The sequence below is a fragment of the Budorcas taxicolor genome, chromosome 1 (assembly GCF_023091745.1).
Source record: "Budorcas taxicolor isolate Tak-1 chromosome 1, Takin1.1, whole genome shotgun sequence".
Classification (NCBI taxonomy): Eukaryota; Metazoa; Chordata; class Mammalia; order Artiodactyla; family Bovidae; genus Budorcas; species Budorcas taxicolor.
This window is the reverse complement of record NC_068910.1, coordinates 159,516,585-159,543,511: the sequence shown is the minus strand read 5'-3', so window position 1 is coordinate 159,543,511 and position 26,927 is coordinate 159,516,585. Positions and strand designations below refer to the sequence as shown.

General features: G+C 38.4%; 1 protein-coding gene across 1 annotated transcript in view; it reads left to right on the top strand.

Moving 5' to 3' along the window:
* FNDC3B (fibronectin type III domain containing 3B) overlaps positions 1 to 26,927 on the top strand; it is a 354,012-nt gene that overhangs the window by 168,145 nt on the left and 158,940 nt on the right. The window contains exon 4 of the mRNA XM_052638946.1: positions 19,682 to 19,758. Within this exon, the coding sequence (XP_052494906.1) occupies positions 19,682 to 19,758 (77 nt within the window). The remainder of the gene's footprint in view (positions 1 to 19,681; positions 19,759 to 26,927) is intronic.

Here is a 26,927-nt window from a genome sequence, read left to right as displayed (position 1 = left end):
AGAACGTTAATTACTATGCAGTCATAGATTAGATCGGAGAAGGCAATGGCACCCCACTCCAGTACTCTTGCCTGGAAAATGCCATGGGTGGAGGAGCCTGGTAGGCTGCAGTCCATGGGGTCGCTAAGAGTCGGATAAGACTGAGCGACTTCACTTTCACTTTTCACTTTCATGCGTTGGAGAAGGAAATGGCAACTCACTCCAGTGTTCTTGCCTGGAGAATCCCAGGGACGGGGGAGCCTGGTGGGCTGCCGTCTCTGGGGTTGCACAGAGTCGGACACGACTGAAGTGACTTAGTGTAGCATAGCATAGCATAGATTAGATTGACACACTGTCCACTGTCAAAAGTGGCTTTTTCGAAACATGAATTTGTGAATTTATTTTATGCCCCTCCCCATATAGCCTTCATCTGAAGGTGTGGGGAGTGGAAGTGGAGGGAAGCAAATGGAGGAGATAGATTATAATATTTTTTTTTAAAGCAGAAAATGTTGTTTATTCCATTACAAGACTGAGACTAAGAGGAATTCAGGACTCTTTAAAACATGGGGTAAAGCAGTATTTTCATTATGTTGAGAATGAGTTTTAGGAATACATACATTTGTAAGACATGGCATTTTAATGCGAATCATATATATTGCTGAGTCCATGGGATGACCAAACCTTCCTAACACTATTTGCTCGCAGACTGTCCAGAGATATAAAAGTTTTTTTTTTTTTTAAGTAAATTTTTTTTTTACTTTGTTAAATAATTGCCCTGACAGTCCTGAACCAGTGGTTTTGAATACTTTCAGGATATGAGGAAGCTAGAGATGCATGGCTATTCTCAGAAATCGTCTTTGGTGTTAGAAATTGCCAGTCCTTCTAGGGGACAGTTACCTGCTTTTTTCTGGGGAACTTTGAAGTTAACGGAGAAAGGAGAGGGGCAGAATACATTTATTTTAGCAAACTACTCTGTAATTATAATGTGGAAGATTTTGTGCAGGAAATGAGTTTTGGTAGTTTCTGGGACATTAGACTTAAAGCTGGCTCTTATGATAAATCCAAATTGGGTTGTTAGTGGAAATTTTGTGATTGTGTTCACAAAGCTCTTAAACATCCATTGGACCATTGGATAGGTCTAAAGGTTGGGACCATGAATTTTCTAATTTCTTTAAGTGTCTTCTCAGACACGTCATGAATTCTAAAGGATGCATTTCGACTCCCATTTTAACACCCTTTGAATTGTCATGCATCTTTAAATGTCAATTAAAGGCAACATTTTTTTTCTTTGTTAGCAGCATATAAAATGTTGTTGTCTTATTGACAGTATCATAGACTTGGTAGAATATGATATTTATAAAAATATTCCCCTATACTACACACAATGACATGCATCATTTGTTTTTCTGCTCCTTACTCTGTTGGGCCATAGTCGAGATTCTAGACTTTGGACCACTAACAAATATAGATGAATTTAAATTTAATTTTTTGAATGAGTAATCCCTCTGGGAACCTCACTAGTTGAGAGATCTGTAAGTTGCTATAAGCCCATTCCAATATAGATACAATTGCTAACAGTCCTCATGAAAAACCTGCAGAGTGGCGTAAAATGAGAAAGCGAGTTCTTGAAAAAGGAAAATTTTGTTTTTTAAAATAACAAATTCAAATAGAATCAAGAATCTCTGAGAAAAACCTTTCCAGAATATTTCACAGATTATATTGGCACTTTCAAAATATTCATGAAATTTAGCAAAGTTGGAAAGTGGATACACGCCTTCGTAGGTTATAAGCTATTATTTTCATTCTTTTTCTTGGGTAGGGGAGCTGGTTAAGGAAGTGATGGAATAAAGGCCATCAAAATTGTTGATATTTTTCAGTAAAATGAATCACTATCAGATTGTTTCAGGGTTTAAGAAAACCTAAGTATTAATTTTTTCATAAGATTCTATATTTTTGTGTAGTATGCTTTAAAAAAAACCTTTGTAGCGACATACAAAAAATGAAAAAATTTGCATGCAAATACCCAAAAGGGTGTAAAAGTTGAGAAGAATAAACAAAAGTTTTAGGGAAGAAAACATTCTCTTTTCTGGCTCAAGTGAGAGAAACATCAGCTGAGAAGTTATCTGCTTTTTATCTACTGTGTTACCCATGTGTAGAATTGTTGTCATTCTTTATATACATATTCTTAAGAGAGTTGAAATTTTGCAGCTGATGTATTTGTATAAGATGGGATTGAAAATGAGAAAGTATCTTGATTATCGGATGTGTAATGCCTATTCTGTTGCAAAAACCTATGTGTTATAGATAATAAGACTACTTAATATGAAGTGGGCTTTGTTATAATTTCATATGCTAATACACTTAAAACAAAAAAGAAACTATAATACCTAGATGATTTCACATAATATCATAAAAACTTATTCATAGCATATAAATGTGAAGATATAAATATTTAAGTAGTGATTATAATGCTGATTCTAATACTGGTGATCTCAATAACCTAGTACAATTTAAAATTAAAAAAACAAACAAACTATGAAATCATGGTCTCCCTCAGGTTTGAACTTGGCAGTACTCTGTTGTTCTGGTTTTGCCTGACTCCTGTAGTGGTTTGAGTTCCCAACTGCAGAGGCTCATGGGTCTCCAAAAGCATGGAAAATTTAGAGATTCATAGCTCAGTTGGTAAAGAATTCGCCTGCAATGTAGGAGACACCGGTTCGATTCCTGGATCAAGAAGATGCCCTGGAGAAAGGACAAGCTACCCCACTCCAGTATTCTTGGGCTTCCCTTGTGGCTCAGCTGCAGTACAGATCTGGATTTGATCCCTGGGTTGGGAAGATATCTTGGAGAAGGGAAAGGCTACCCACTCCAGTATTCTGGCCTGGAGAATTTCATGGATTATATAGTCCACGGGATCGCAAAGAGTTGAACATGGCTGAGTGACTTTCACTTTCATCATTAGTGAGCTGGCCATGGTGTGGATGAGAGACTGCTAGGCTTACTTCTGCCTGAAATAGACTTGTTGACTGTAAATAGACTAGGGCAGTGATGATTCTCCACATCTTGTGCTTAGAGTGATAGAGTGTAATGTTTTTAGAACCTAAGTTTAAAAAAGGTCATTGACAAGATAGATTGTTAGGATGACCAATGGGGATGCAGTTAGAAGCCACATCACAGAAGGAGAGGGTAAAGAAATCCCAAATGGTTTTGTCTTTGGGAGGCCTGATGAGATTTAACTCCCTAAATATCTGAAGGATTGTTTTATGGGATTGAGATTACATTTAGTCTGTAACACTCTGAGGAACAGAATTCAGATTTCTGCTTATTAAAAGGGGGAAAAAACCCCATTATCAATTAAGATTTCTAAAAAATAATTTGCTGCATTTTGAGAAAGTGAATTCTGTATTATGTAAAATATTCTGGCCACCTACTAGAGATTTTGATCAGCAGTTCAAGCCTTAAGTTAGGAATTGAACTTAGTTCAGTTACTCGGTCCTGTCCAACTCTTGTAACCCCATGGACTGCAGCACGCCAGGCTTCCCTGTCCATCACCAACTCCTGGAGCTTGCTCAAACTCATGTTCATCAAGTCGGTGATGCCATCCAACCATCTCATCCTCTGTCGTCTTTTCTCCTCCTGCCTTCAGTTTTTCCCAGCATCAGGTTTTTTCCAATGAGTCAGTTCTTTGCGTCAGGTGGCCAAAGTATTGGAGCTTCAGCTGGGGAATTGAACTGAATGACCTTTAAGATGGTTCCCACCCCTGAGGGAATTTTGATTCCGTGATCTTGGCTGTTGACTAAAAACAGTTACGAAGATTTTGTCAAATGTTTTCCCTGTTTATCTATTTTTAGGTGCATGGAGTTTCATATTAAACTATCACTGATGCCTGGTAATCATATAAATAAATGCAATATGTGTATAGAGTGCTTCTTTTATTTTTTAAATGATCTCAGTTCATTTTTTTTTAGGTTTATTTTATTCATTTATTTTTTTGACTATACTGGGTCTTTGTTGCTGTGCATAGGCTTTCTCTAGTTGTGGTGAGTGGGGGCTACTCTGTGGTTGGGCTACACTGGCTTCTCATTTTGGTGGCTTTTCTTGTTGCAGCACATAGGCTTTTGGCGAGCAGGCTTCAGTAGTTGCAGCTTGCCAGCTCTAGAGCGCTGGCTCTGTAGCTGAAGTGCAAGGGTTCACTTGCCAGGCAGCATGTGGGATCTTCCCAGAGCAGGGATCGAACCCATGTACCCTGCATTGGCAGGCAGACTCTCAGCCACTGGACCACCAGGGAAGCCCTAGACTGCTTCTTAATAGAGTGTTTATTATTTTGTGTTACATGAAATTCTGTGATTTTGTTGTTGCCATAGGAGTATAATAATAGTTACTTTATTATGACTAAACTGGAGGAGTATTTTTAGCCAAATTATAGTCATCTTTGATATATATTTAATTAAATACCCATTAATTGGATAAAATTTATGGAACTTGGCTGTCTTTTTTCCCCTCTTCACTTTTTTAAACATTGTGCTGAAATTAAGACTCAGCTAATTTGACTTAAATTAAGTACAAATGAGATGTGCTTCAAGGATCTTGGATGTGCTTACTCTTTTCTCTTACTCTTTTATTAATTTTATTTCATTCTTTCCAGGTTATTATTCATCTGACTGATTCATAGGACATCTGCATTAAAGCCAATGGGGTATATAGTTGAGGGATGAGGAAGGTCGAGCTGGTCAGCCTGTGAAAGGAAGCAGATTCTAGATGTCTGGAAATCAACATTTTCAAAAGGCACCAGAGATTCTAATGTAATTCACATTTGGGGCTCATTTTTTTGTTCAGTCACTCAGTCGTGTCCAACTCTCTGTGACTCTATGGACTGCAGCAAGGCAGGCTTCCCTGTCCTTCACCATCTCCCAGAGTTTGCTCAAACTCGTGTCCATTGAGTTGGTGATGCCATCCAACCATCTCATCTTCTGTTGTCCCCTTCCCCTTCTCCCTTCAATCTTTCCCAGCATCAGTGTCTTTTCAAATGAGTTAGCTCTTCCCATAAAGTGGCCAAATTATTAGAACTTCAGCCTCAGCATCAGCCCCTCCAATGAATATTCAGGATTGATTTCCTTTAGGATAGACTGATTTGATCTCCTTGCAGTCCAAGGGACTCTCAGGAGTCTTCAATACTACAATTCAAAAGCATCAGTTCTTCTGTGCTCAGCCTTCTTTATGGTCCAGCTCTCATATCCATGCACGACTACTAGAAAAACCATAGCTTTGACTATACTGGAAGGATTTTAGGGATTGTCATCTAACCGTTCTCTTCTACAGTCTGCAAGGATAGGCCTAAATGACATCGATGGTACTGCTTTAGAAGGAAGCATGAAAATCATTAGGTTTCTTTTGGGTTACATTTGAGGCATTAACATGCCCAGTTAAGTGACTTACCCAAGGCCTTATGGATTGGATCCCATATCTCATGGAGCTTCAGTTGGTCTTGATGGAGTGTGTTGAAGATCAGAGTTTTTAAAAATGCCGTTTGAAAGCTGAAATGAACCATTGACCAGCGTCTATATTACTATCATGTTTTTTTGAGTTGCTATTTTGAGTATCATATGTGTGCTCTGATCACAGACCTCCTAATGCATCACATTGAATTGGAAAACAATTCAGCAGAGATGAATTGGGACCACGTATTTTCTGGGTGTGGTTTTTCCACAAGGTCTGATTTTCTCCTCAGCCCATCAGATTATTTCCTTCTTTTGTGTTTTTGTTTTTCCTTCTTCCTCCTGTATTCGCTACCTGTCTAGTTCCTTGTTTCTTTCTGGAGAATGTCAACTTGCTGCCCCCAAACCTTCTTTCTCCTTGCTATCCAATCTTCACTCTGTTCTAGCAATACATTGCCTAACAAACCTGACCTCATATCTGTGACCAAGAAATTTTTAATCAGATATATAACATTGTTTTACTCTTCTAAAAGTGAAGGTGATCACTTAGTAAGTATGAGGCTTAAGGTGTATCTCAGTAGAAGGTCTTCAGAGACTTGTGCATATGGGAGTTTTTTTATAGGTGATATGATGGGGAAGAGAAGTCACAAAACAACGGTTTCTCAAAGGCAGTGATGGAGATGAAGAGTTTCACATCTTCTGATTCTCACAGTTTAATCTGAGTAGGGATGTCTGGACTGGAAGGGGTGTAATGTGAACATTTTGCCTTGAAGGGATTTATGAGTTGCTCATGTTTGTATATTGTGTATATTTGTGGTTATGTTGTTTAACCGTTGTTGGCAGTATAAGTGAAATTACTGTTTTTTGTTTTTCATTGAACATATTGATAATTGTGCATTTTCCTTTTCTTATCTATCCCTGTAGACCTAGTCTTGGCTATTCCTGATTGGCTGATAGTTGTGTGGATGAGAGAAGTTTAAAATTTATCCTTCTCTTGAAAAGCTTGCCTTTTTTTTTTTTTTTTTTAAAGCTCATAAAGAACAGCGGTTAATCAGTTAGGAGATCTTTCTGGTAATCTATTCCCCAAGCTTAGACTCTCTGTTTTCATTTGTCTCAGGCCCCTTTGTAAATGAAGAGTTGGTACTTGGAATTGTGGCTTACTTAGGAAAATTTTTTGTTTGTGTTGAACCAGTGTGCCAGGACAAGAAGGCATCTATGCCATAAAGCAGTCGGCTGCCCCTCAAACAATAACTGTGTCAGCTCATTTTTATAGCTGAGAAAATAACCAGCCAGAGTGATCTTGGAGGTGTTTACTGACTGCCTTTGATCAGACTTCAAATAGGAGAGTCTAATCTATTTGTAGTTGTTATTTACTGTCAGTCTCAGCCTGCCCTTTGTTTTTCACATACAAACAAAAGAGTAAATGCAACAAGCTGTGTAAACATATCTGGTCTATAGCGACTCTCACTTACTTTGTTGGCTTCCTCTGCATGGTTTAGGTAAGGTAGACATTAGAACTATAAACTGAACTAGTCATCTCAAAGCCCATTATGAGGTCCCAGCCACTGGACAATTTAGAGGGTTTTCATTAGCAATCACAACACTTTTGTAAAATTAAGTTAATTTCAGAAGATTGCTGGTCTTCTGTTGAGAAGCAACTTCCAACCTGATGTATGATTGTGAATGAGCAAATACAATAACCTTATAGACTGGAGGAAAAATGGCATCAGGTAGATAAACTGTAATTTGTGTTCTATGGATTAGTGTTTTGTTTTGTTTTTTTCTATTTCCATAATAGCTATTAGTTTTCTTTAGCAGTTCTATGCCATGGATCCCAGACGTTTCTCTCTTTTTTTTTGAGGTACATGAGTTAAAAGAACCAAGATTGTAAGCCATGTGGGGATGCTGTCAATAAAATGCCTTTAGAATGTTGTTAAAGGCTTTCTCTTATGGGAAGCATGCTTTTGGTGGGGGGGATGGGTAGGGGTGGAGAGCAGAAGAGCCTGCCTTGAGGGCAATTAAAAGGGATCCTCTGTGGTTGACTTAAAACCTCATCAGAGCAATGGTTACTTGAAATCCCCCCACCCCACCCCAAATATATTGTGTAATAAGATGTTGGTAAAGCTATACATTATTATTATTTGTAATTCAGCTCTCAGGTGGGAGATGTTTAAATGTTCTTTGATTTCTAACAGATGGATAATGTAAAACAGCTCTTGAGAGGAATGCAGTCACATACTGTTGTCGGGTTAATGACTCAGTGCTATTTTCAAACTTGCCCCTCCACAGCATGACCTTGGAGTTGTAAGGAAGTGCAAATTTGCCCCTGAGTTCTTCAGAGTTATGAACTATTTGCTGTCCTGCGTTTTATTTGTTGTTCTGTCCTTTCCTGGAGAAACAGGCTTGTTGGTCAACCAAATGGGGTGGGAATTGAGACCTGGGGAGGAAGAGTGGACTGTGTTTTACTCACCCCTGGGTCAAGAAGATCCCCTGGTGGAGGAAATGGCAACTCACTCCGCTGTTCTTGCCTAGAAAATCCCATGGACAAAGGAGCCTGGTGGGCTACAGTCCAGGGGGTCGCGAAGAGTCAGAACCCTTTCTGAGAGCAGAGAAGGCTTGTGCAAGAATGAAGGAGACCTGTTTAAAATACTCAGGGTCCCAGTGAATAAGGTCTGCCCCATTCCTGCTGGCACATTGCATAGTTTCCGTGTCTGCCATTGCCCTTCTAATGAATAATCTTTCTTCCAATTTTTTTCTCTACAAAATTAATAGACTTATTTCTTAAAAACATCAGTTTGCATTTTATTTCAGTACATTTAAAATGAAATTTTAAGTACTCTGCCCTAATAAATTTTTACCTTCACCAAGACTGTCTTGGAGGGTTCCACTGAACTTACACTCACCCATTCCAACTCAGTTTTTTTGGCAATTTCCTCTTGAATTACTTATTAACTTGAACACCAGTTCTTGGGCAAAAGGGTCCTCATTTCCCTCAATAAGAAAATGTGATGGGCTTTCTGATGCCGTTGATGGACATAGAGAAAACATGCAAGGAAGGATTTGCTTCAAAAGGCTTTGCAGTGAATGCCTTTTTTATGACTTTAATTTTGCTGTGAACTTTTGCAGAGACTTTTCTTTGTAAAATATCAGAAGCCCATTCTTGGTATTAATGAGTTGTGTTTGTATCATTCCTCAGAGCTTTGAAGTTTCTAAGGTCCTGGTTTAAGTATAAATAAGGAAATCCATGGATCATCTTGCATTAAAACCTGACATTAAAAATCAAAGACGGACTGAATCTTAGTGTTCATTTAGATAAGTTTAACTGGGAGGATGATACTGAATGTTTTCATCTGTGGACTGGGTAAGTTATATTCCAAGTTTGAATAGGATGAGAAAGATTAGCATGAAAAGCAGGGCCCTAAGACCTCGGAAGGTCCAGTTTCAGCATCAGGCTGGATCTATGAACTCAGTGTCCTATGTCTTGGTTTGCCCAAAGATGAACCATTGGAACCATTTTTCATAGACCTCCTGACTAATTCTTTAATCAGTTCTATTGCTGGACTAGATTCTTACCAAATGCTCATGCAGTTTGAGATGTCTGGGCCATGTGCCTGACTCCATGCCGAGTTACACAGTTATCTGTCAGAGACATCTCAGGCCAGAAGCAGGCCAGAGAGCTGCATTCCCGCCCCGCCCCCGCCCCCCACCCTCACCCCCCGGCCACACTTCTTTGCACCTGTGCATTACTCATTCTGCATGCCATTCTCTCCATAATTATGAACAGAAATCCTTGTTCTCTTCAATGTCATTGTGTCCTTGGCATCCTGCTCAGGGTCTGGCAAACTAGATCGGGTTCAGCAAAGGTTTGTTGAACAGAACAAAGCAGCAGCGAGGATTTCTAAAATCAGGAGTTGAAGGCTATATTACCGGCTTCTCTCATGATATCTAATATCTTTAACAGTCTTAGAGCTTGTATTTCTGTAGCCCTGACTGTATTTATTTTTAAAACTTATTTTGTACTGGGGTATAGCCAAGCAACAATGTTGTGATAGTTTCAGGTGAACACATTTGTTGTTTAGTTGCTAAGTTGTGACTTTCCGACTCCATGGACTGTAGCCTGCTGTCTGTGGGATTTCCCAGGCTAGAATACTGGAGTGGGTTGCCATTTCCTCCTCCTCCAGGGGGATCTTCCCCACCCAGGGATCTAACCCAGGTCTCCTGCATTGCAGGCTGATTCTTCACCACTGAGCCACCGGGAAAGTCCCCAGCCACACATACACATGTATCCATTGTCCCACAAACTTCCCTCCCATCCAGTGTAGCCCTGAATTTAAATCAAGTTCTTTTTAAAACTGTGTTAGCCATCGTGCCTGTTGTGAATGGATTCACTAACTTCCTTTACCATTCATGCCAGTCACTGGGAGTTTTAAATATGCTCCTTCTACCCACCATGGATGAGTATTGTCTAGCTCCAGTGCTCTTGGCCTCTAATAAAACAATTGCTGCGTGTTTATGTAGTAGTTAGTAACATTTCTGTTACAAAGTCTCCTGTGTGGTGGTTAATCTCTTACAGAATCTCATACAATAAATGTTTATTGAATTGAATGTAATAAAATATAAACTAATACAGAAAAAATCACTCTATAACCACTCAATAAGTATATAGATTTTGTTAACATTTACGCCTTAAAAAAACTTGATAAAGTAGATAACTTGATTTTATTGAAACTAAGGAACATTGGGATTGATGAAATTTAATCTGGTGTGAGATTAAACTCTCTACTCCTGATGCCCTTATAACAGCTAAGTAACAGAACAAGTTCAAAGAGGAATATGTTTTCTCTTTGGGAAAGAAAAAGTTGAATTCAAAATGGGAAACATACTTAATGTTGCACCTTCTTGTGTTTTGAATGGATAATTGTTAAGATGGTGGTATCCCATTATTTATGAGTTCTATCAGCAGCTCAGTTTTGTGAGTGGTTTACTTCAGGAAGATTCAGCAGGAATATTTTAGTCACTGGGCCATTTGTTGTTATGGGCACTTGCTACATTTAAGGACAATGCTGAGCCAGACTAGAAATTCTTGTAATAAAGCCAGTGTCAGAGAGAAGTAGAGGATTGACTTTCAGAAAACAAAGGCTGATCTTCTTATTTATAGAGTTGTCCAGACATTTAGAAAGTTAGACACCTGCAATTTTCTAAGGTTTCCTAGAAATTACGGAAAGATAACAGGTAGTTTTGGGAGAGGAAGGGCTAGTAATTAGGGATGGGAAAGTAGATTACTATGGCAAAGCAGCAATCTTTCCCTTTTAAAGAAATTTGTTCCTTGTTTTTTAATCATTATATTTCATGTATCTTGAATGCATTATTTTTTAAAAGGAGAATATTATTTTAAATCAATAAGATGGAAAAACATTTTTAGAGGAGAAAATGTGAAGGGCAAAACAAGTGACTCGCTCATTTGCGAGCTCATGTAACTCTTCGTTTGTCTTTCTGTTATTGTTCAGTCGCTAAGTTGTGCCCAGCTTTTTGCAAGTCCAAGGACTGCAGTTGCTAGGCTCCCCTGTCCTTCACTATCTCCTTGAGTTTGCTCAAACTCATGTCCGTTGAGTCAGTGATGCCATCCAACCATCTCATCCTGTCACCCACTTATCCTTTTGCCTTCAATCTTTCCCAGCATTAGAATCCTTTCCAGTGAGTTGGCTGTTCACATCAAGTGGCCAAAATATTGGAGCTTCAGCATCAGTCCTTCCAATGAATATTCAGGACTGATTTCCTTTAGGATTCTCTAGTTTGATCCCCTTGCTGTCCAAGGGACTCTGAAGAATCTTCTCCAGCACCACAACTTGAAAGCATCAATTCTTAGGTGCTCAGCCTTTGTCATGGTCCAGCTCTCACATCCATACCTGACTACTGGAAGAGCCATAGCTTCGACTATGCACACAACCTTTGTTGGCAAAGTGATGTCTCTGTTTCTTTTGTAGGCTGTCTAGGTTTGTCTTTCTGATAAATTATCTGTTAACCTCTTTGTTCATATTGTATTTCTCTCCATGGCACAATGTTAAAGTTGTTTTTAAAATACCGTTATTTGATCAGGTACTATACTGGGCTCTGTATGCATCCTTACAACTCCCAGTCCTTGGAACAACCCTTGAGATTAGTTCTTGTTGCTTTATTTTATTTTATTTTTTGTAACTCAGAAAACTGCTGATCTGTCAGAGAGATTTTAAGTAACTTGCCCAGGGTCATGCTAGAAATTTGTAGAGCTCACAGTCAAACCCAAGCCTCCCTAGCTCCAAGGGTTTTCTTCCTGCACTGCTCAGATTCTGTTCTTTGCAGTCTGTTCCCTCTCTGGCAGGATGACTGGGGGAAGAAGTAGTTACAGATTGGAGAGACCAGTACATCTGAACCAGAGAGATGTGCAGTCTGTACCTGACTGTATATGAAAATTTCACCTTGAGAGAGAGAGAAAAAAAATGCCTTTGCAGCAACATTTTAAGAAACGGCAAAACTTACTCCTGAAGGAAACCACACTGAGCTAAAAACTGTATAAAAACTGACTTCCAGACCCTATTGTTCCATCACCTGCCTGATGCTCAGCTTGCATCTGGGCCTCAGTTTCTTTACTTGTAAAACAGTGAGACCTCTCCCAAATCCTGAGGGTCTTCTAACAGCTCATTTCTGTAATCACTAACATGTTAATAGGATGATAATCATTTAAAATCTTGCTGAATTTAGACAGTGCCTGAAATGCATCCTTGTGTGCGTTTGTTTATATACCTGTACCCCGTAATTAGACCGTCAGTCCCTTGAGGACTGAAAATGCAGCTTACTGGTATTTTGCATAGCACAGTGTCTAGAAATAGCATCCTCCCCGAAATTAATGTACAAGTCATGAAATGTGCTCTAGGAGATTTGTGTTCAGTTGCTTTTTGGTAGTTTATTAGTAACCACAGTTTTACTGTCTTATAGTTTTTTGGTTATGTACTCATCATGTAACATTATTTTAGAAAATGTAAATAATTATAAGGTGAAATTCATATAATATTAACATGAACTATTAGATAATATTAACTATTTTAATTCATTTGCATTTAGTGCATTTGCGGTGTTGGGCATTCACTTCTTTCTAGTTCTAAAACATTTTCATCACCCCGAAAGGAAATGCTTCCATCTTTTAAGCAGTTAACGTCCCAAATCATTCCCACTGCTCAGCCATCAGAAGTTACAGATCTGAATTTTGTCTCTGATTTATTTATTCTGGATATTTTATGTACATGGAATCACACAGTATGTGACCTTTTGTGTCTGGCTTCTTTTACTTAGTTTAATATTTTCAACCTTCTAGCATCTATCAGTACTTAGTACTTCATTTATGACTGAGTACTATTCCCATGTGTATATTATATCAGATTGTATTTACCCATTTTTCCCCAAATGGATATTTTGGCTCTTTGTACCATTTGACTGTTGTGAATAGTACTGCTGTGAGCATGTGTTTGTGTATTTGTTTGAGTCCCAGTTTTCCATCCTTCTGGATATATTCTACCTAGAAATCATATTGATGGGCCATATAGTACTTTTCTGTTTAGCTTTTTGAGGAAGAGCCAAACTGATTTCCACAGCAGCTGCACCATTTTACATGACTACCAGCAGTTTGTACAAGGGTTCCACTTTTTCCACATCCACACCAACACTTATTTTCCATTTTTCTGAGAATAGCTGTTACAGGAGTTTGAAGTGGTGCCTCATTGTGGTTTTGTTTCCCTAATGACTAATGAGGTGGTGAGCATCTTCTCATATTTGCTGGCTCTGTGTCTTCTTTGGTAAAATGACTGTTTAAGCCCTTTACCCATTTTAAAAACTGGGTTGTCTTTTTGTTGAGTTGTGAGAATTATTTATATATTTGGGATACTAGTTCCTTATTAGATACAGAATTTGTAAGTATGTTTTGCCTGTGTTATAGGTTGTCTTTTCACTTTGTTACTACTGTCCTCTGCATGAGGTTTGTAGTTATTACGAAGTCCTCTTGTTGTTTCTTGTGTTGCTTGTAGTTTTGGTGTCACATCTAAGAATCCATTGCCAAATGTAACATTATGAAAATATAGCCATGTTTTCTTCTAAGGGTTTATGGTTTTAGCTTTTATATTTGGGTCTAACTTTTGTATATATCAAGTAGGAGTCCAAGTTGATTCTTTTAGTCTGTTTGAGGCCTCTTGCAGTTTCATATGAATTTAAGGATTTGCTTTTCCATGTCTGCCAAAAAGACTTGGAATTTTGATAGAGATTACATTGACTTGGCTTCCCTGGTAGCTCAGCTGGTAAAGAATCTGCCTGCAATGTTTGAGACCCTGGTTAGATTCCTGGGTTGGGGAGATCCCCTGGAGAAGGGATAGGCTACCCATTCTAGTATTCTTGGGCTTCCCTTGTGGTTCACAGCTGGTAAAGAATCCGCCTGCAGTGCTGGAGACCTGCGTTCGATCCCTGGACTGGGAAGATCCTCTGGAGAAGGGATTGACTGTAGATCACTTTGACTTAGTAGATCACTTTGACCAGTGTTGCCATCTTAATAATACTGTCTTCCATTCCATGTCTTTGTTTAGGTGTTCTTGGGTTCCACTTCTTTAGGTCTTCTTTACTTTCTTTCAGCAGTGTTTTGTAATTTAGGTGCAGAAGGCTTTCACCTCCTTGTTTAAATTTATCCTTAGGTATTTTATTCTTTTGGATATTGCTGTATGTAGAATTATGTTCTTAATTTCCTTTTCAGATTGTTCATTTCTGGTGCATAGAAACATAATTGACTTGTCTGTTGCTCTTGTACCTTGTAAATTTATTGAACTCTTTTTAAAAATCTAATAGTGTTTTGTTTATGGAATCTTTGGGACTTTCTACATATAGGATAATGTCATCTGCGAACATGGTTCTTCCTTTCCAGTTTGGATGCTTTTTCTTTTTCTCCCAGTTGCTAGCTAGGACTTCTGGTTACAGTGTTGATAGTGATGTTGAAGGTGGGCACCCTTCTCTTGTTCCTGGTGTTAGGGTGAAAGCTTTAGTTTTTAACCATTGAGTGTGATGTTTGCTGTGTATGCTCATTGTCTTTTAACCAACTTGAGAACTTGTTAGAAACTCTAACTCAGGATCCACCCCATATCTTCTGATTCTGAAACTACAGGAAGTGGAGTTTAGTCATCTGGATTTTCAGAAACCCTCTGGATGATTTTGATGTGTACTAAAGTTTAAGAACCACTGCACTAGAGTTTAAGCTTCGGTTAGGACCTGTGTTTTATCTTTGTATTCCTTTCAGTCCTCTTATGGGATTAATTAGTGTTGAATAACTTAAACAACGACAACAGTGACCCCAAAGTGCCTACATGATCTGTTAACTTGTCTGCATGTCTCAAATCAGCATAAGTAACTGGAGATTCATTATTAGACAATCACAAGATTCACCAGAAGACCTCACATTTTGTATTTAGTCTTAGACCCATGCATAGCAAACAGCACAGTGTACTTTTATTTAGGCTGTTTGTCTTGGTAATTGCTTTCACCATAATTATCTGGTTACCTACTAGCTGTGGTCTTATCCTTATGACTACTTCAGCCAGCGGGAAATTCTCTTTTGGCTATTTGGAAAGATCTGGAGGCTTTTGTTTTTGTTTTTAATAGGGCGTATTGAATTTCATCACATCCCGGTTTTGCCCCTGTTTTATTTTTCTTGTTAGTTTCCCTTCATCTTGCTGTGCTGTGCCCTCAGTCCTCTTATATCCTTTCCCCCTCTTTCATTCTTCTTGAACAAGATAATATTTAAGTTAATAAGCTAAGAATGTAATCTAGTGCTACTAATGGCTATTGTTGAAACTAGACATTTGGGCACACAGGTACCAGTTTATATACAAATACAGTAATAACATTCTATTTATTCACCAGTTGTTTACCTACTGGTGAATATTCAGCTCATAAAAATACAATACATTTTCAAAATGGCAAAATTGTGATATAATTATTTATAGCTGGTCTATTTCTGAGACTGGTTTAATGATAATTGACACCCTGGATTCCCATTTTCCACCACTTCTAGGTGTCTGAACCTCATTTGCACATCCTCCTCCAGTCAAGAGTCAGTCTAGTTAACTCTTCTCTCAGGACAGGTGAATCTTCTGAGTATATTAATAGTATCAGAGCCAGGAGTATCTCCATGTGGGAGCTGTGTGGGATCACCAGTAGCAGGGAAGAAACATGAAGTGAAGTAGAATGGTCTTACAGCCTTGGTGAGGGCATAGCTCCATGAGGTATGTGTGGCCCTAAAAATACAACATTGCTGGACTTCCCTTCAGTCTCTTTGATATGAGAATAAAGTTGTAGGATCATTGTATGAATTAATACTGGTTGAATAATTAAGCTACTCTCCAACCTTTCCTGTTCACAGTTTGTTATAAGTAAATGAAAAATCAACTCACTAACAAATGCTAACAGACTTTTAAGATGTTAGACCATGTACATGAATATTGCAGTTAAAATTTTTAATGACTATAAATGGATCATAGTTCTTATTTGCGTGTCACATCTTGTTCAGTGAAAAAAGCTGAGGTAGGGGTGGGGAGGGAAGGTCTTGACTCTTGAAGTCACAGCCTAAAAGCTGAAATAGATCAAATTTCCCAAGACAGTTTTTTATGAGATTACTTGACTTTTAGCTAACATTCTAATTCCAGTTCTAGAAATTGTACACGTGACATCTTTTATCTGTCTGTGGAAGAGTTCATGTGTTCTCTAGGTGAGCTTCTTAATTAGTTTCTCAAAAAAAAAAAATCAGTATTTTGGAGGTGTATGTTTAGATTCAAATTATTTCATCTATGTGTATGTATATTTGTGTAGACCTACCTTTATGTACCAAGAATGTTTAAATAAAGAGGGTTCGAGCTATCTTAAGTGATTAAAATTTTTTTCTCAAGTTTAATAGATCAATGATTTCCCAATACAGTCAAAGAGGAAATTTGTTTGGGAGACTGTGTGGCTTTTCTCCCTGCCTCACATATCCTGTGTTGGTGGTTTGAATAAGAAGAGAACCATTTTCCATTGTATTCTCATAGCTATATCCTTTAAATCTTGTGTCATGAGATCACCAATTAAAAAATCGAAAGGTATCTAGTAATTCTAAAAGTTTAGGAAGAGAAGTTTGTGTTTTAATTAGGGAAGAATTATAATAGTATAGGAGGTTCTCAAACACAAACAGTTGAGCAGAAGCACTTAAACTCACTGATTGGGAGATAAGTATTTAGGAAGACAGTGACTTTTCTCATACCACCACTGTGCAAAGGGTTTTTATTTTGAAACTCCTGAATGCCTGAGGGTCCAATGGTTTATTTCAGAAAGTAGTGAAATCTTAAGGTTCCAAGGCAGAGCTGAGTTTCAGAAACCATTACTGTATATTTTGCAATGCTTTTTAAAAGGGTTTTGATGACAGTGACAAGAGGAAGGGGGAACAAGCATGGTAAAGTCATTTGGCTACTTTTGAAATCAAGGCCAGGAAGAAAACATTTTCTGGCTGTAAATCACTGACTGGTCCTACATTCTTTAAAGCATTTTATACAAATGACTTTAACAGTTTTAGGGGTCTTGCCTGGGGTTAAGAGACTGTTTGTCTGGTATACAGTTTGGTGATTAAAAAGTAGTACTTTATTGAGGTGGTAGCATTTCTGTTCACACTCCATACTGTCAACTATTTGATATTTATCTGTTGAGGAAGTTTTTGCCGTTAAGTCAGTGTCGTACAGAGTATATGCGTGTTGATTTTATGTGTTGCAGAGCACACATCTAAAAAAAAAAATAGTGCTTAAAATGTAATTGTAATGAAAGAACAGGAGAAAACAAAAAGCTATAAATAAAAGAAGAAATTGTAAAGATTGCTAACATTTTGATGAGTGATTATTGTGCCATGCACTGCCCTAAGTGCTTTTGCATGAATTCAGTCAGTTCAGTTCAGTCGCTTAGTCGTGTCCAACTCTTTGTGACCCCATGAACCGCAGCATGCCTGGCCTCCCTGTCCATCACCAACTCCTGGAGTCCACCCAAACCCGTGTCCATTGAGTTGGTGATGCCATCCACCCATCTCATCCTCTGTCGTCCCCTTCTCCTCCTGCCCTCAATCTTTCCCAGCATTAGGGTCTTTTCAAAGGAGTCAGCTCTTCGCATCAGGTGGCCAAAGTATTGGAGTTTCAGCTTCAACATCAGTCCTTCCGATGAACACCCAGGACTGATCTCCTTTAGGGTTTAACCTTTAAATCCAGTCCTGTGGGGTAGGAATTGTGGTGGCTCAGATGGTAAAGAATCTGGCTATAATTCAGGAGACCCGGGTTCAGTTGCTGGGTCAGGAAGTTCCCCTGCAGAAGGAAATGGCAATGCACTCCACTATTCTTGCCTGGAGAATTCCATGGACAGAGAAGGCCGGTGGACTACAGTCCATGGGGTCACAAAGAGTTGGACACGACTGAGCGACTAACACTTGATAAGTGAGGCTCAGAGAGGCTAAGTGAATTGTTCAAGGTTACAAACCCATTGTGAATAGTGAGCTGGTAAATGAAACTAGACAGCGGGTGTGTTTGTAATGCCTGTTTGTAGATCTGAGTTCATTGACCCTTGGATTTCAAGGATAGTACTCAGGCTAAGGGTAAAATAGTTATTTATGATTTTCTAAGTGAATCAATTAAAATAAAAATATAGAGTAAATACCTTAATGGCTATGGCAAAAATGCTAAAGCTGATAAGGATGAATTTGGAAAGTGTCTTCAGTGACAGGTGAATGCATTAGTTTGATTCATACTTAAAAACACCTTGGGGTCCTGGAATTATCCTTTCTTATGCCATTGCCATCCTTTGCTTTAACTGATGACCAGTGTGTGTCAGTGTAAGAGACTGCTGTGCTATTTTGTACGTATTTAGATTATCAGATAGATGGTTCAGAGCTTTGGCACGTTGTACGTGAAGTTTCAGTGACTCTACTCATATGGAATGTTACATGAGTATTGGAATCTTTTCTGCCCTTCTTCTTTGTATTTTTCCTATATGTGCAGACCTTTTGATGGGCACCCTGACAGGCCTGTTCCTCCACACTTTTCCTGAGAAGTAGTTCTAACAGTGGATTGAACTGTGAGGTGAAAGGTGTATTGTACTTATATGTAAATACAGCACTGGGTGGCAGGGTCTGTCTTCTTTTGCCAAGAAAAGTGTTGTATTTTTCTTTGTTTTTGTTACAGCAGGGCAATTTTCATTGCCAGCGGCACAACACACATTAGGAGAAAGCAAATAAACAATACAGGGCACTTGGAGCCAGGAAGTCACATCTCAGACTTGAAATATGGCTTTGGATTGACGTTTGGGATATGGGTTGCTAAATAGGGGAGCCACCTATCAAACTGAAAGCCTGTAACCTGAGGTCGTACTCTTCCAGGGAAACTATTTAGTCACAGAATCTTTGGAAGGGTGTCAGAAATTGATTTTGATGTTATGACAGTTAGTTTCCTTGTAATTAAATATTTAACTCAAACTATGTCTTAGGTAATTGATGATCGCTTTGCCTTTGATTGTTTGCCTTAGACATGCCATTAACATTTGTAGAATTTAATATTTTGAAAACTTATCTTTTGTTAATTAAATGCTTTACTCTGAAATAATCCAATTAAATTTTGTATGAGTATTGCTAGTAGTAGTAGTGCCTAGTTTTAAACATGGTCTATTTTTACTCCCTTCCTTATCAGAGATGTCAAATTCAGTGGGCTTGGAGTATTTTAAAGGTTTCTTCTATGTCAAATTAATAGCGTGTTACAGTAGCTTATTGAAAACAATAATCAAAATAAAAATTTTAAACCCAGAGCTTTTTTTAAAGCAGAAGAGGTAAACTCATTTAAAAATTTACTTGCTTAAGCATGTATTAATAGTACATTCTTTTAAAGGCAAAAAAGGAAATTTTTTGCCCCTCTTTGTTAGAATACTCTTATCTGCACAGCTTTAGTTTATGAAATTTGAGGCTTTGGGAATCATTAAATCTTTATAAAGATATTCATAGCGGTTTCCCTCCTTCCCAGCCCCTTGACTTATGCAACTGGAGAATTCCTTTTCATCCATTTCAGATCTAAGGCACGAGATACCAACTATTGAAGAGAAAATAGTCAAAATAATTCTCTTCAGTTTTGATAATATTTGAACATACCAGAGATTGTTTTGAATAATGTATATTTCTTCAGCTGTTAATATCTTACTCCTCCCTCTTTTAGGACCTGCTGAAGTTCCCATGATGTCACCCAATGGATCCATTCCTCCCATCCATGTGCCTCCAGGTTATATTTCACAGGTAAACCATTTAATACACTTCTCTACTCACTGTTGGCCCTGTCACTTCAAAAAAACATATGGCTTCAAAAACTCATCCCAGGATTAATTTAGTTAGGATACTGCTGGAGTTGTGGGATGTTTTTGTTTTTGTTTGTTTGGGCTTTTAATTTTTTTGTGTGTGGACTTGGGCACCACAAGGCCCTTCTTGATTCTTGCTGCTTGCCAGAAAGTCAGTTGAAGGCAAACACAGTAGGGTTAGGAGGCCTCCTTCCATCGAGGTGGGTTTCACCCTCGACCATCTGATAGTGGTTTCTTCATAAAGTCTACTGCCGTAGAGACTTCCCTGGTGGCTTAGACGGTAAAACGTCTGTCTACAATGCGGGAGACCTGGGTTCGATCCCTGGGTTGGGAAGATCCCTTGGAGAAGGAAATGGCAATCTACTCCAGTACTGTTACTTGGAAAATCCCATGGACAGAGGAGCCTCGTAGGCTACAGTCCAAGGGGTTGCAGAGTCAGACATGACTGAGTGACTTCACTTTCACCATGATTTGCTAGTTGTGGGGGAAGTGTAGATTGAATTAGCAAAAATATTAAAGGAGACATAGTTAACTTCAACAGGGTCCATGCTTTGTTCTGGTGTCCTAATTTCTCTGTAATGTGACACAACTTGTTCTTGGTGAATTACAAATATAATGTGAGAACTTGGCTGTTTGTACTTTAATTTCTCTGAAGTTGGATTATTTAAGTTAAAAAAAAAAAAGAACAGTAGTTTAAAAAGAAGTGGCAATTTCAGAGGTATGTTGGAAGGATTTTTTTAAAAAGATAAAGTTACACCTCTATACCTGGATAAGGTTTAAGGTCTTCAGGCTGCCTGGAACGCGGACGTCTGGGTATAGTTGAGTTTTTGTCCTCTCTCCTAGGACAACACGAGCTCCTCTCTGCACTACTTCCTCCCCTGAATACGTAACTAACCAAGTCTCTCCACTTTTTATCTTTGTTTTCTTTTTTTTTCTGATTATGAAGGCATCTTATATTCATTGGCAAAATCTCTGAAAAGACAAAGAAGTGTATAAAAAAATATTTGTAAGTTTACCACCCACAGGAGACAATAATCTTTATATAACATTTTCTGGATTATAGTCTTCCAGATTTTTTTCTTTCTCTCTCTGTCTGCTTTTAAAGTAGATCAAAATTCTGTAATTTTCAGTTTTAATGATTTTGCTAGGGTAAAAAAATTGGCAGCTACATAGGAAAATTGCTGAAGTTCAGGCAGGAATCAAAGAAGATTTATCCTTCTCTGATGTAAAAATTCACCCTTTTCTTCACTTTCTAAGACATAGTTTAGCTACTATAATTTCATTTTTTCCATCCCTACTTTTTTTATACAAGTCAATTTGACATCTGTTTGTTTTTTTCTTTGAGTAGGCAGAATATTGGCCTGTCTTTGCTCTGTTGCAAATAAATGGCTTGTTTTACACAAGTCTTTGTAAATAAGGACCACTGAAAGGAGAAAAGGGTGCAGAGCAGGCCCTTGCACTGGGACCCAGGATGACAGGTCACATTCATGTCACCAGTCAATTAACAGAAAAGAACAAGGAATGTAGAATTCTATTATGTCTCCCACTCATTTATTTTGAGGAAGTGTTTCATTCCTGTGAAACAGAGTACAGTTCTCACCATTGTGATGGTTGAAATAACACCTCCTTTTATGCTAAAGACCTATTTAAGGAATACCAGTAAAAAATTCTAGTGGAGGGAAGCTGTAATGTGCTTTCTGTTGCTAGTGGTGTTGCTGTGATTTTACTAACTGCCAAACATTTATTAGGTTTCATAGGGAAAATAGAGAATTTTAGACCATGGGGTATTTCTGATTCTGAAAAACTTTGATAGAAAATGTAAGTAAAAAGAGGAAAAGCAGAGCTATAAACTTAATTTCATAAAACTGATGATGGAAGTGTGGTGAGACACTTTCTCAGTTTAGAGTTATGGTGGTGTGTGCTCCGACATATTGGAAGAATAGTAAAAATGGAATAATTTGGATTCTGAATTGAAAAAGAGCAAGAATACTTCAATATAAAATAAAAATTTTAAATAAAGTTGATGGAAATATTAAAAAAAAAAGAAAAAAAACCACAAGAAACAGCCTGTAAGGCATGTGTTCAATTTCATTTAGATTGGGCTATCTGAACAGAAGATGGGCCCAGAGTTAAGTGATCCTCAGTGGTAAGCATTATAATGTTAATAATATCAGACAGTGAAGTGTCTAAGTAAAAGAAATTATTACAGTGAAGAAAATTGAGAGCCTGAAGCACAAAGAAGATATACAGTCTCTTCTTTAAGGCTGACCCTATACAGACTTCAAAGAAATGAAGAGGGTTGGCGCCAAGTATAAAACATCTTCGACTTGTCAAGAAGCAGAATGTCTTTTTGTTATTCAGTTGTGAGGAGAAAGCATCACTTAAAAAAAGAAAAAAATCCCCCTTCTGGCTAGACATACATAAGAATGCCCAATACTAGTCTGTCACTATCCAATACAGTTTTACTTCTTAACCCCACAGTCCTTTTCCTCAATCACATGTGGCTTCCTTGTTCAGATCTAGACTTGGATGTACGTTGCATAGAAGTAAAATTAAAGCTCTTTGGTTTATGAATTCTTCGTGTTCAACACTGCCCTCCTTTTGAGAATCGCCTTTACCTGTTGCCCCATATTGCTGCCACCTTAAACTTCTGTCCCCTGGCCTTTTCTCAACTACATACTTTTGCCCCCACTATTTCTCTCTTCTTCAAGAACTCAAGAGCCCTTCTTTGTCTGACAGTCCAGTCATTCTTCTATTCAAATGCCCCTCCTCATTGTGACCCTTTTAGAACCTCCAACACAGAGATGGTGGTTTTGTTTTATTTTTTCAGCATCTTTGGTACTTTCTCCGCATCTCTGTCATGAAACACAATACATTTTATAACCATCCCCAAGAATCTTGGTGCCTTATTGGGATTATATCTGAGAATCTAGAGTTCTGCCTGGTATGTAGTAGGTACTTGATAAGTGCTTTTAAATGTAAGTGATTGGCCAAGCTGAAATAAAGTAAATATAGGATAGAGTAGAGTAATAAAACACCTGATAGCTGGGAAATTGACAAGCTCATAGTGATGTTTACCTACAAGTAATGAAAAGCTCTGAATGTGGACTTAAGAGACAGGAATGCAAAGATAATTTGGTAGAGGAAGAAATAGTGTCCTTAACAACAGCATGGGCACAACTGGTTATCCAAATGCAAAAAAATGAATTTGGATCTCTACCTCACATCATATACAAAAATTAACTCAAAATGGATTATGGATATAAGTGTAAGAGCTAAAACTACATAGCTCTAGGAGTAAAATTTTATAACCTTGGGTAGGCAATGGATTCTTAGATATGACACCAAAAGCACAAGAGATAAATTTGACTTCATCTAGATTAAGACTTTTTATGCTTTCAGGGTCACCGTCAATAAAATGAAGAGAGAGCTCATAAATTGGGAGAAAATATATGCAAATCATATATTTTAGAAGAGACATGTACCTACAGTATACCAGGAAATCTTACAGCTCAGGAATAAAAAGATAAAAACCCCAGTTTAAATGTAGACAAAGGATCAGAACAGACGTTTCTCCAAAAGCACTGTACAGGTGGCCAAGTAGTACATTGAAAGATGGTGAACACCAGTAACCAGCAGGGAAATGCATCAAAACCACAGTGCAATATACTTCACAGACACTGCGATGTCTTTAGTCTGAGAGGCAAGTAATAACAAGTGTTGGTAAGAATGTGGAACACTTGGAACCCTCACACACTGCCTGTAATAATGTAAAATAGTACAGCTGCTTTGGAAGATATCCTGGCATTTCCTCAAATGGTTAAATATAGAGTTACTATTGTTATTGTTGTTCATTTGCTAAGTTGTGTCTGACTCTTTGCAACCCCATGGACTGCAGCATGCCAGGTTTCTCTGTCCCTCACCATCTCCCAGAGTTTGCTCAAACTCATGCCCATTGAGTCGGTGATGCCATCCAACCATCTTGTCAGAGTTACCATATGACTCTGTTGTTCTACTCCTAGGTAGATATCCAAGAGGAGAGAAAGCATATATTTATACGCAAGAAAGCTTGTATATGAATGTTCATCGGAGAAGGCAGTGGCACCCCACTCCAGTACTCTTGCCTGGAAAATCCCATGGATGGAGGAGCCTGGTAGGCTGCAGTCCATAGGATCACTACAAGTCAGATACAACTGAGCAACTTCACCTTCACTTTTCACTTTCATGTGTTGGAGGAGGAAATGGCAACCCACTCCAGTATTCTTGCCTGGAGAATCCCAGGGATGGGGGAGCTTGGTGGGCTGCCGTCTATGGGGTCACACAGAGTCGGACACGACTGAAGTGACTTAGCAGCAGCAGCAGCAGCATGAATGTTCATAGCAGCATTTTTCATAATAACCCCAAAGTGAAAACAACCCAGATGTCCATCACCTAATGCATGGATCAACACAATGTGATAATCCGTACAATGGACGGTTTAGTTCAGCCATAAGAAGGGATGAAGTACTGATGCATGCTAAAACATGGATGAACCTTGAAATATTATGCTTAGTGAAGAAAGCCAGACAGAAAAGCCATATACAGCATCATTCCACTTATATATAATATACAGAATAGGCAAATCCATACACACTGATAATAAATTCGTTGTTGCCAGGAGCTGGAGAAGAGAGTATTAGGGAGTTCCTGCTAATGGGTATGGCATTCTTTTTGGGATCATGATGATGTTCTGGAAATAAATAATGGTAGTGGTCACTCAACTCTGAATATACTAAAAACCAGCTGAATCAGACACTTTAAAAGAATGGATTGGTGGTATGTAAATTATATCTCAAAGCTGTTAGAAAAGGAAGGGGGAGATAGTGACTAGTCCTAATTACTAATCAGCAAACAATGGCACAGCTGGGAAAAATGGCCCAGCCTGTGTTGCTGCCTGGGTTGATGATGGTAATAATACTGTGTATGCTCTGCTCAATGCTGTATTTGCATTTCTTGTTTTCGTCATCCTAACTTTACCTATGAGGAAGCTAAGACCCTGAGTTGAATCAGGATTGCAACACAGGCATTTCTGAATTTACTGACTGTTTTGCCACTATGATATCATCTCAAAGTTAGCGACAGAGCCTCCCTTGATGGATACACAGTTTACCCTTCAATAATGATGTGGAGAACTGTACAGATTCAGTTATACTTGGATTTTTTTCAATACTAGACACTCAGTACTACACAGTCTGTGGTTGGTTGACTCCGTGAATGATGATATGGATAAGGGGAGCTGAGTTTAAATTATTTGTGGACTTTTGACTGTGAGGAGGGTCAGTGCCCCTAACACCCGCCTTGTTTAAGGATTAACCGTGTTTGCTTCACGTTACGTTGCTTTCTGACGGTGTGAGCGTGGATGTGTGGTATGTCTACTCGTGTATCTCCAGTACTGTAACACCAGCCACCCACCTGTGAGATGCTCCATGACTGTAAGGAAATTGAAGAGGGAGGCAAGTAAATGATGAAAGATGTGTTAAAGATGTTACAGTAGTCACTCTAAACTGCATCAGTGGAGAAATTCTTGGTTGTAAAATTCATTCCATACTTTAGTCCCTAAAAGTGCTTTAAAGATTGATTGGTAAACTTGATCAAATTGACAAAATACTGATGTCAGTAATGAGCAGATGGTCTTAAAGAAAGAGACATTTGGAGCTGAAGAGCCAGCTCTGCTCCAATGCACAGTCAACAGCACAGCCTGTGTTTTCTTAGGTTGAGAAGGACTGAACCTGTGGTCCTTAGAGATCATGTAGACTAGGGCAGGAGAACAGTGGACTCTTGTCTGAGATATTAGGCTCATTTCTCTTGTTGTCGGGGGTGTGTGTGTGTGTGTGTGTGTGTGTGTGTGTGTGTGTGTGTGTCTGTGTGTGTGTGTGTGTGTGTGTGTGTTGTGCTTTACTTTCTGGTGGAAGCCTGGGGGAGCTTTGAGGAAATTATAATCTGACCCTTAAAACTTGATGGAAAATAGAGGCTAAGAAAAAGAAAATTTTCCCACATCTATGAGGAAGTGAATTTATGTGAGAGAGAATTAGTCTTATCACACTCATTATTTCCATTATGGGAAAGCATTTGTTAGTGTGATTAGGGTTGAAACTGTGGGAAAACTGATTGAACTGGGAAGATCATGGACATTACTTGAAAGGACCTGTCTTTGTATTCTACCACGGCTACTTCCCATCTGACTTCTACAAATTCTTTCACCACAAAGGCGAATACCTACCTGATCTCGTAGAGGGAAGAATTAAGAGAAATGCTATGTGAAGTGTGCAGTCCACACTGGGCAGTTCACTAAGTGGTAGTTATTAGAATGAAGAAGCCTGTTAAAGCAATTTCAATGAAAGTTTGGCAGAATTTGCCTTCCCCAATATATTGAGATCACGCCATATGAAGCAAATTTTTCCTTTCATTGTATACTTGCCCCGGTTTTTCTTAAATTTTTTAACCTCATCATTAACTTTTGAAGAATTTATATATAAAAATTTCTTAAGCAGATGCCATGAGTTTAGTTTTCCATGCTTCCATAGTAATTTATGAAACATTTTCAAATGTTAATAGGGGAAAATTTCATGTAGACCCCCAAATTTAAAAAGCATATGAAGAGAGAAAGTGAAACATTCAAGTTAATGTTCCATCATTTGAGAAACCACGCTTCTTTTTCCAGATTAATTGGTAGAACCTTAAAACTTTAAAGAGTAGTCAAAATAAGTATTTCTGTTGTTACAGCAGAAGTACCGACTTTACCTCCTTCCATTGTTTCGAGGATTAGTTAATGGGTAGTTACCTGTTGAAATTATATATATTCCATTTCTCTTGACTGAAGGGAGACAAGAAATCCATTTAAAAGCAAGTTTAAAGTTTGGTTTGGTTGGTCATTCTGCAATAAGGCTTGTTTCCAGAGTTGGCCTGAAATCAGCGTCCTTTGGAGATACAGTGGGGTCTATTAGTTGGAAGCCATGGAATGCTTTCCCCCATATTGTTCAGCCAAATCTGAGCTATTAACATTTAGCCTCAACTGCTTCCATTTGGTAAGTACGACCTGGTGTTAGACTAATGCCCTCCTTCATCTTCAAC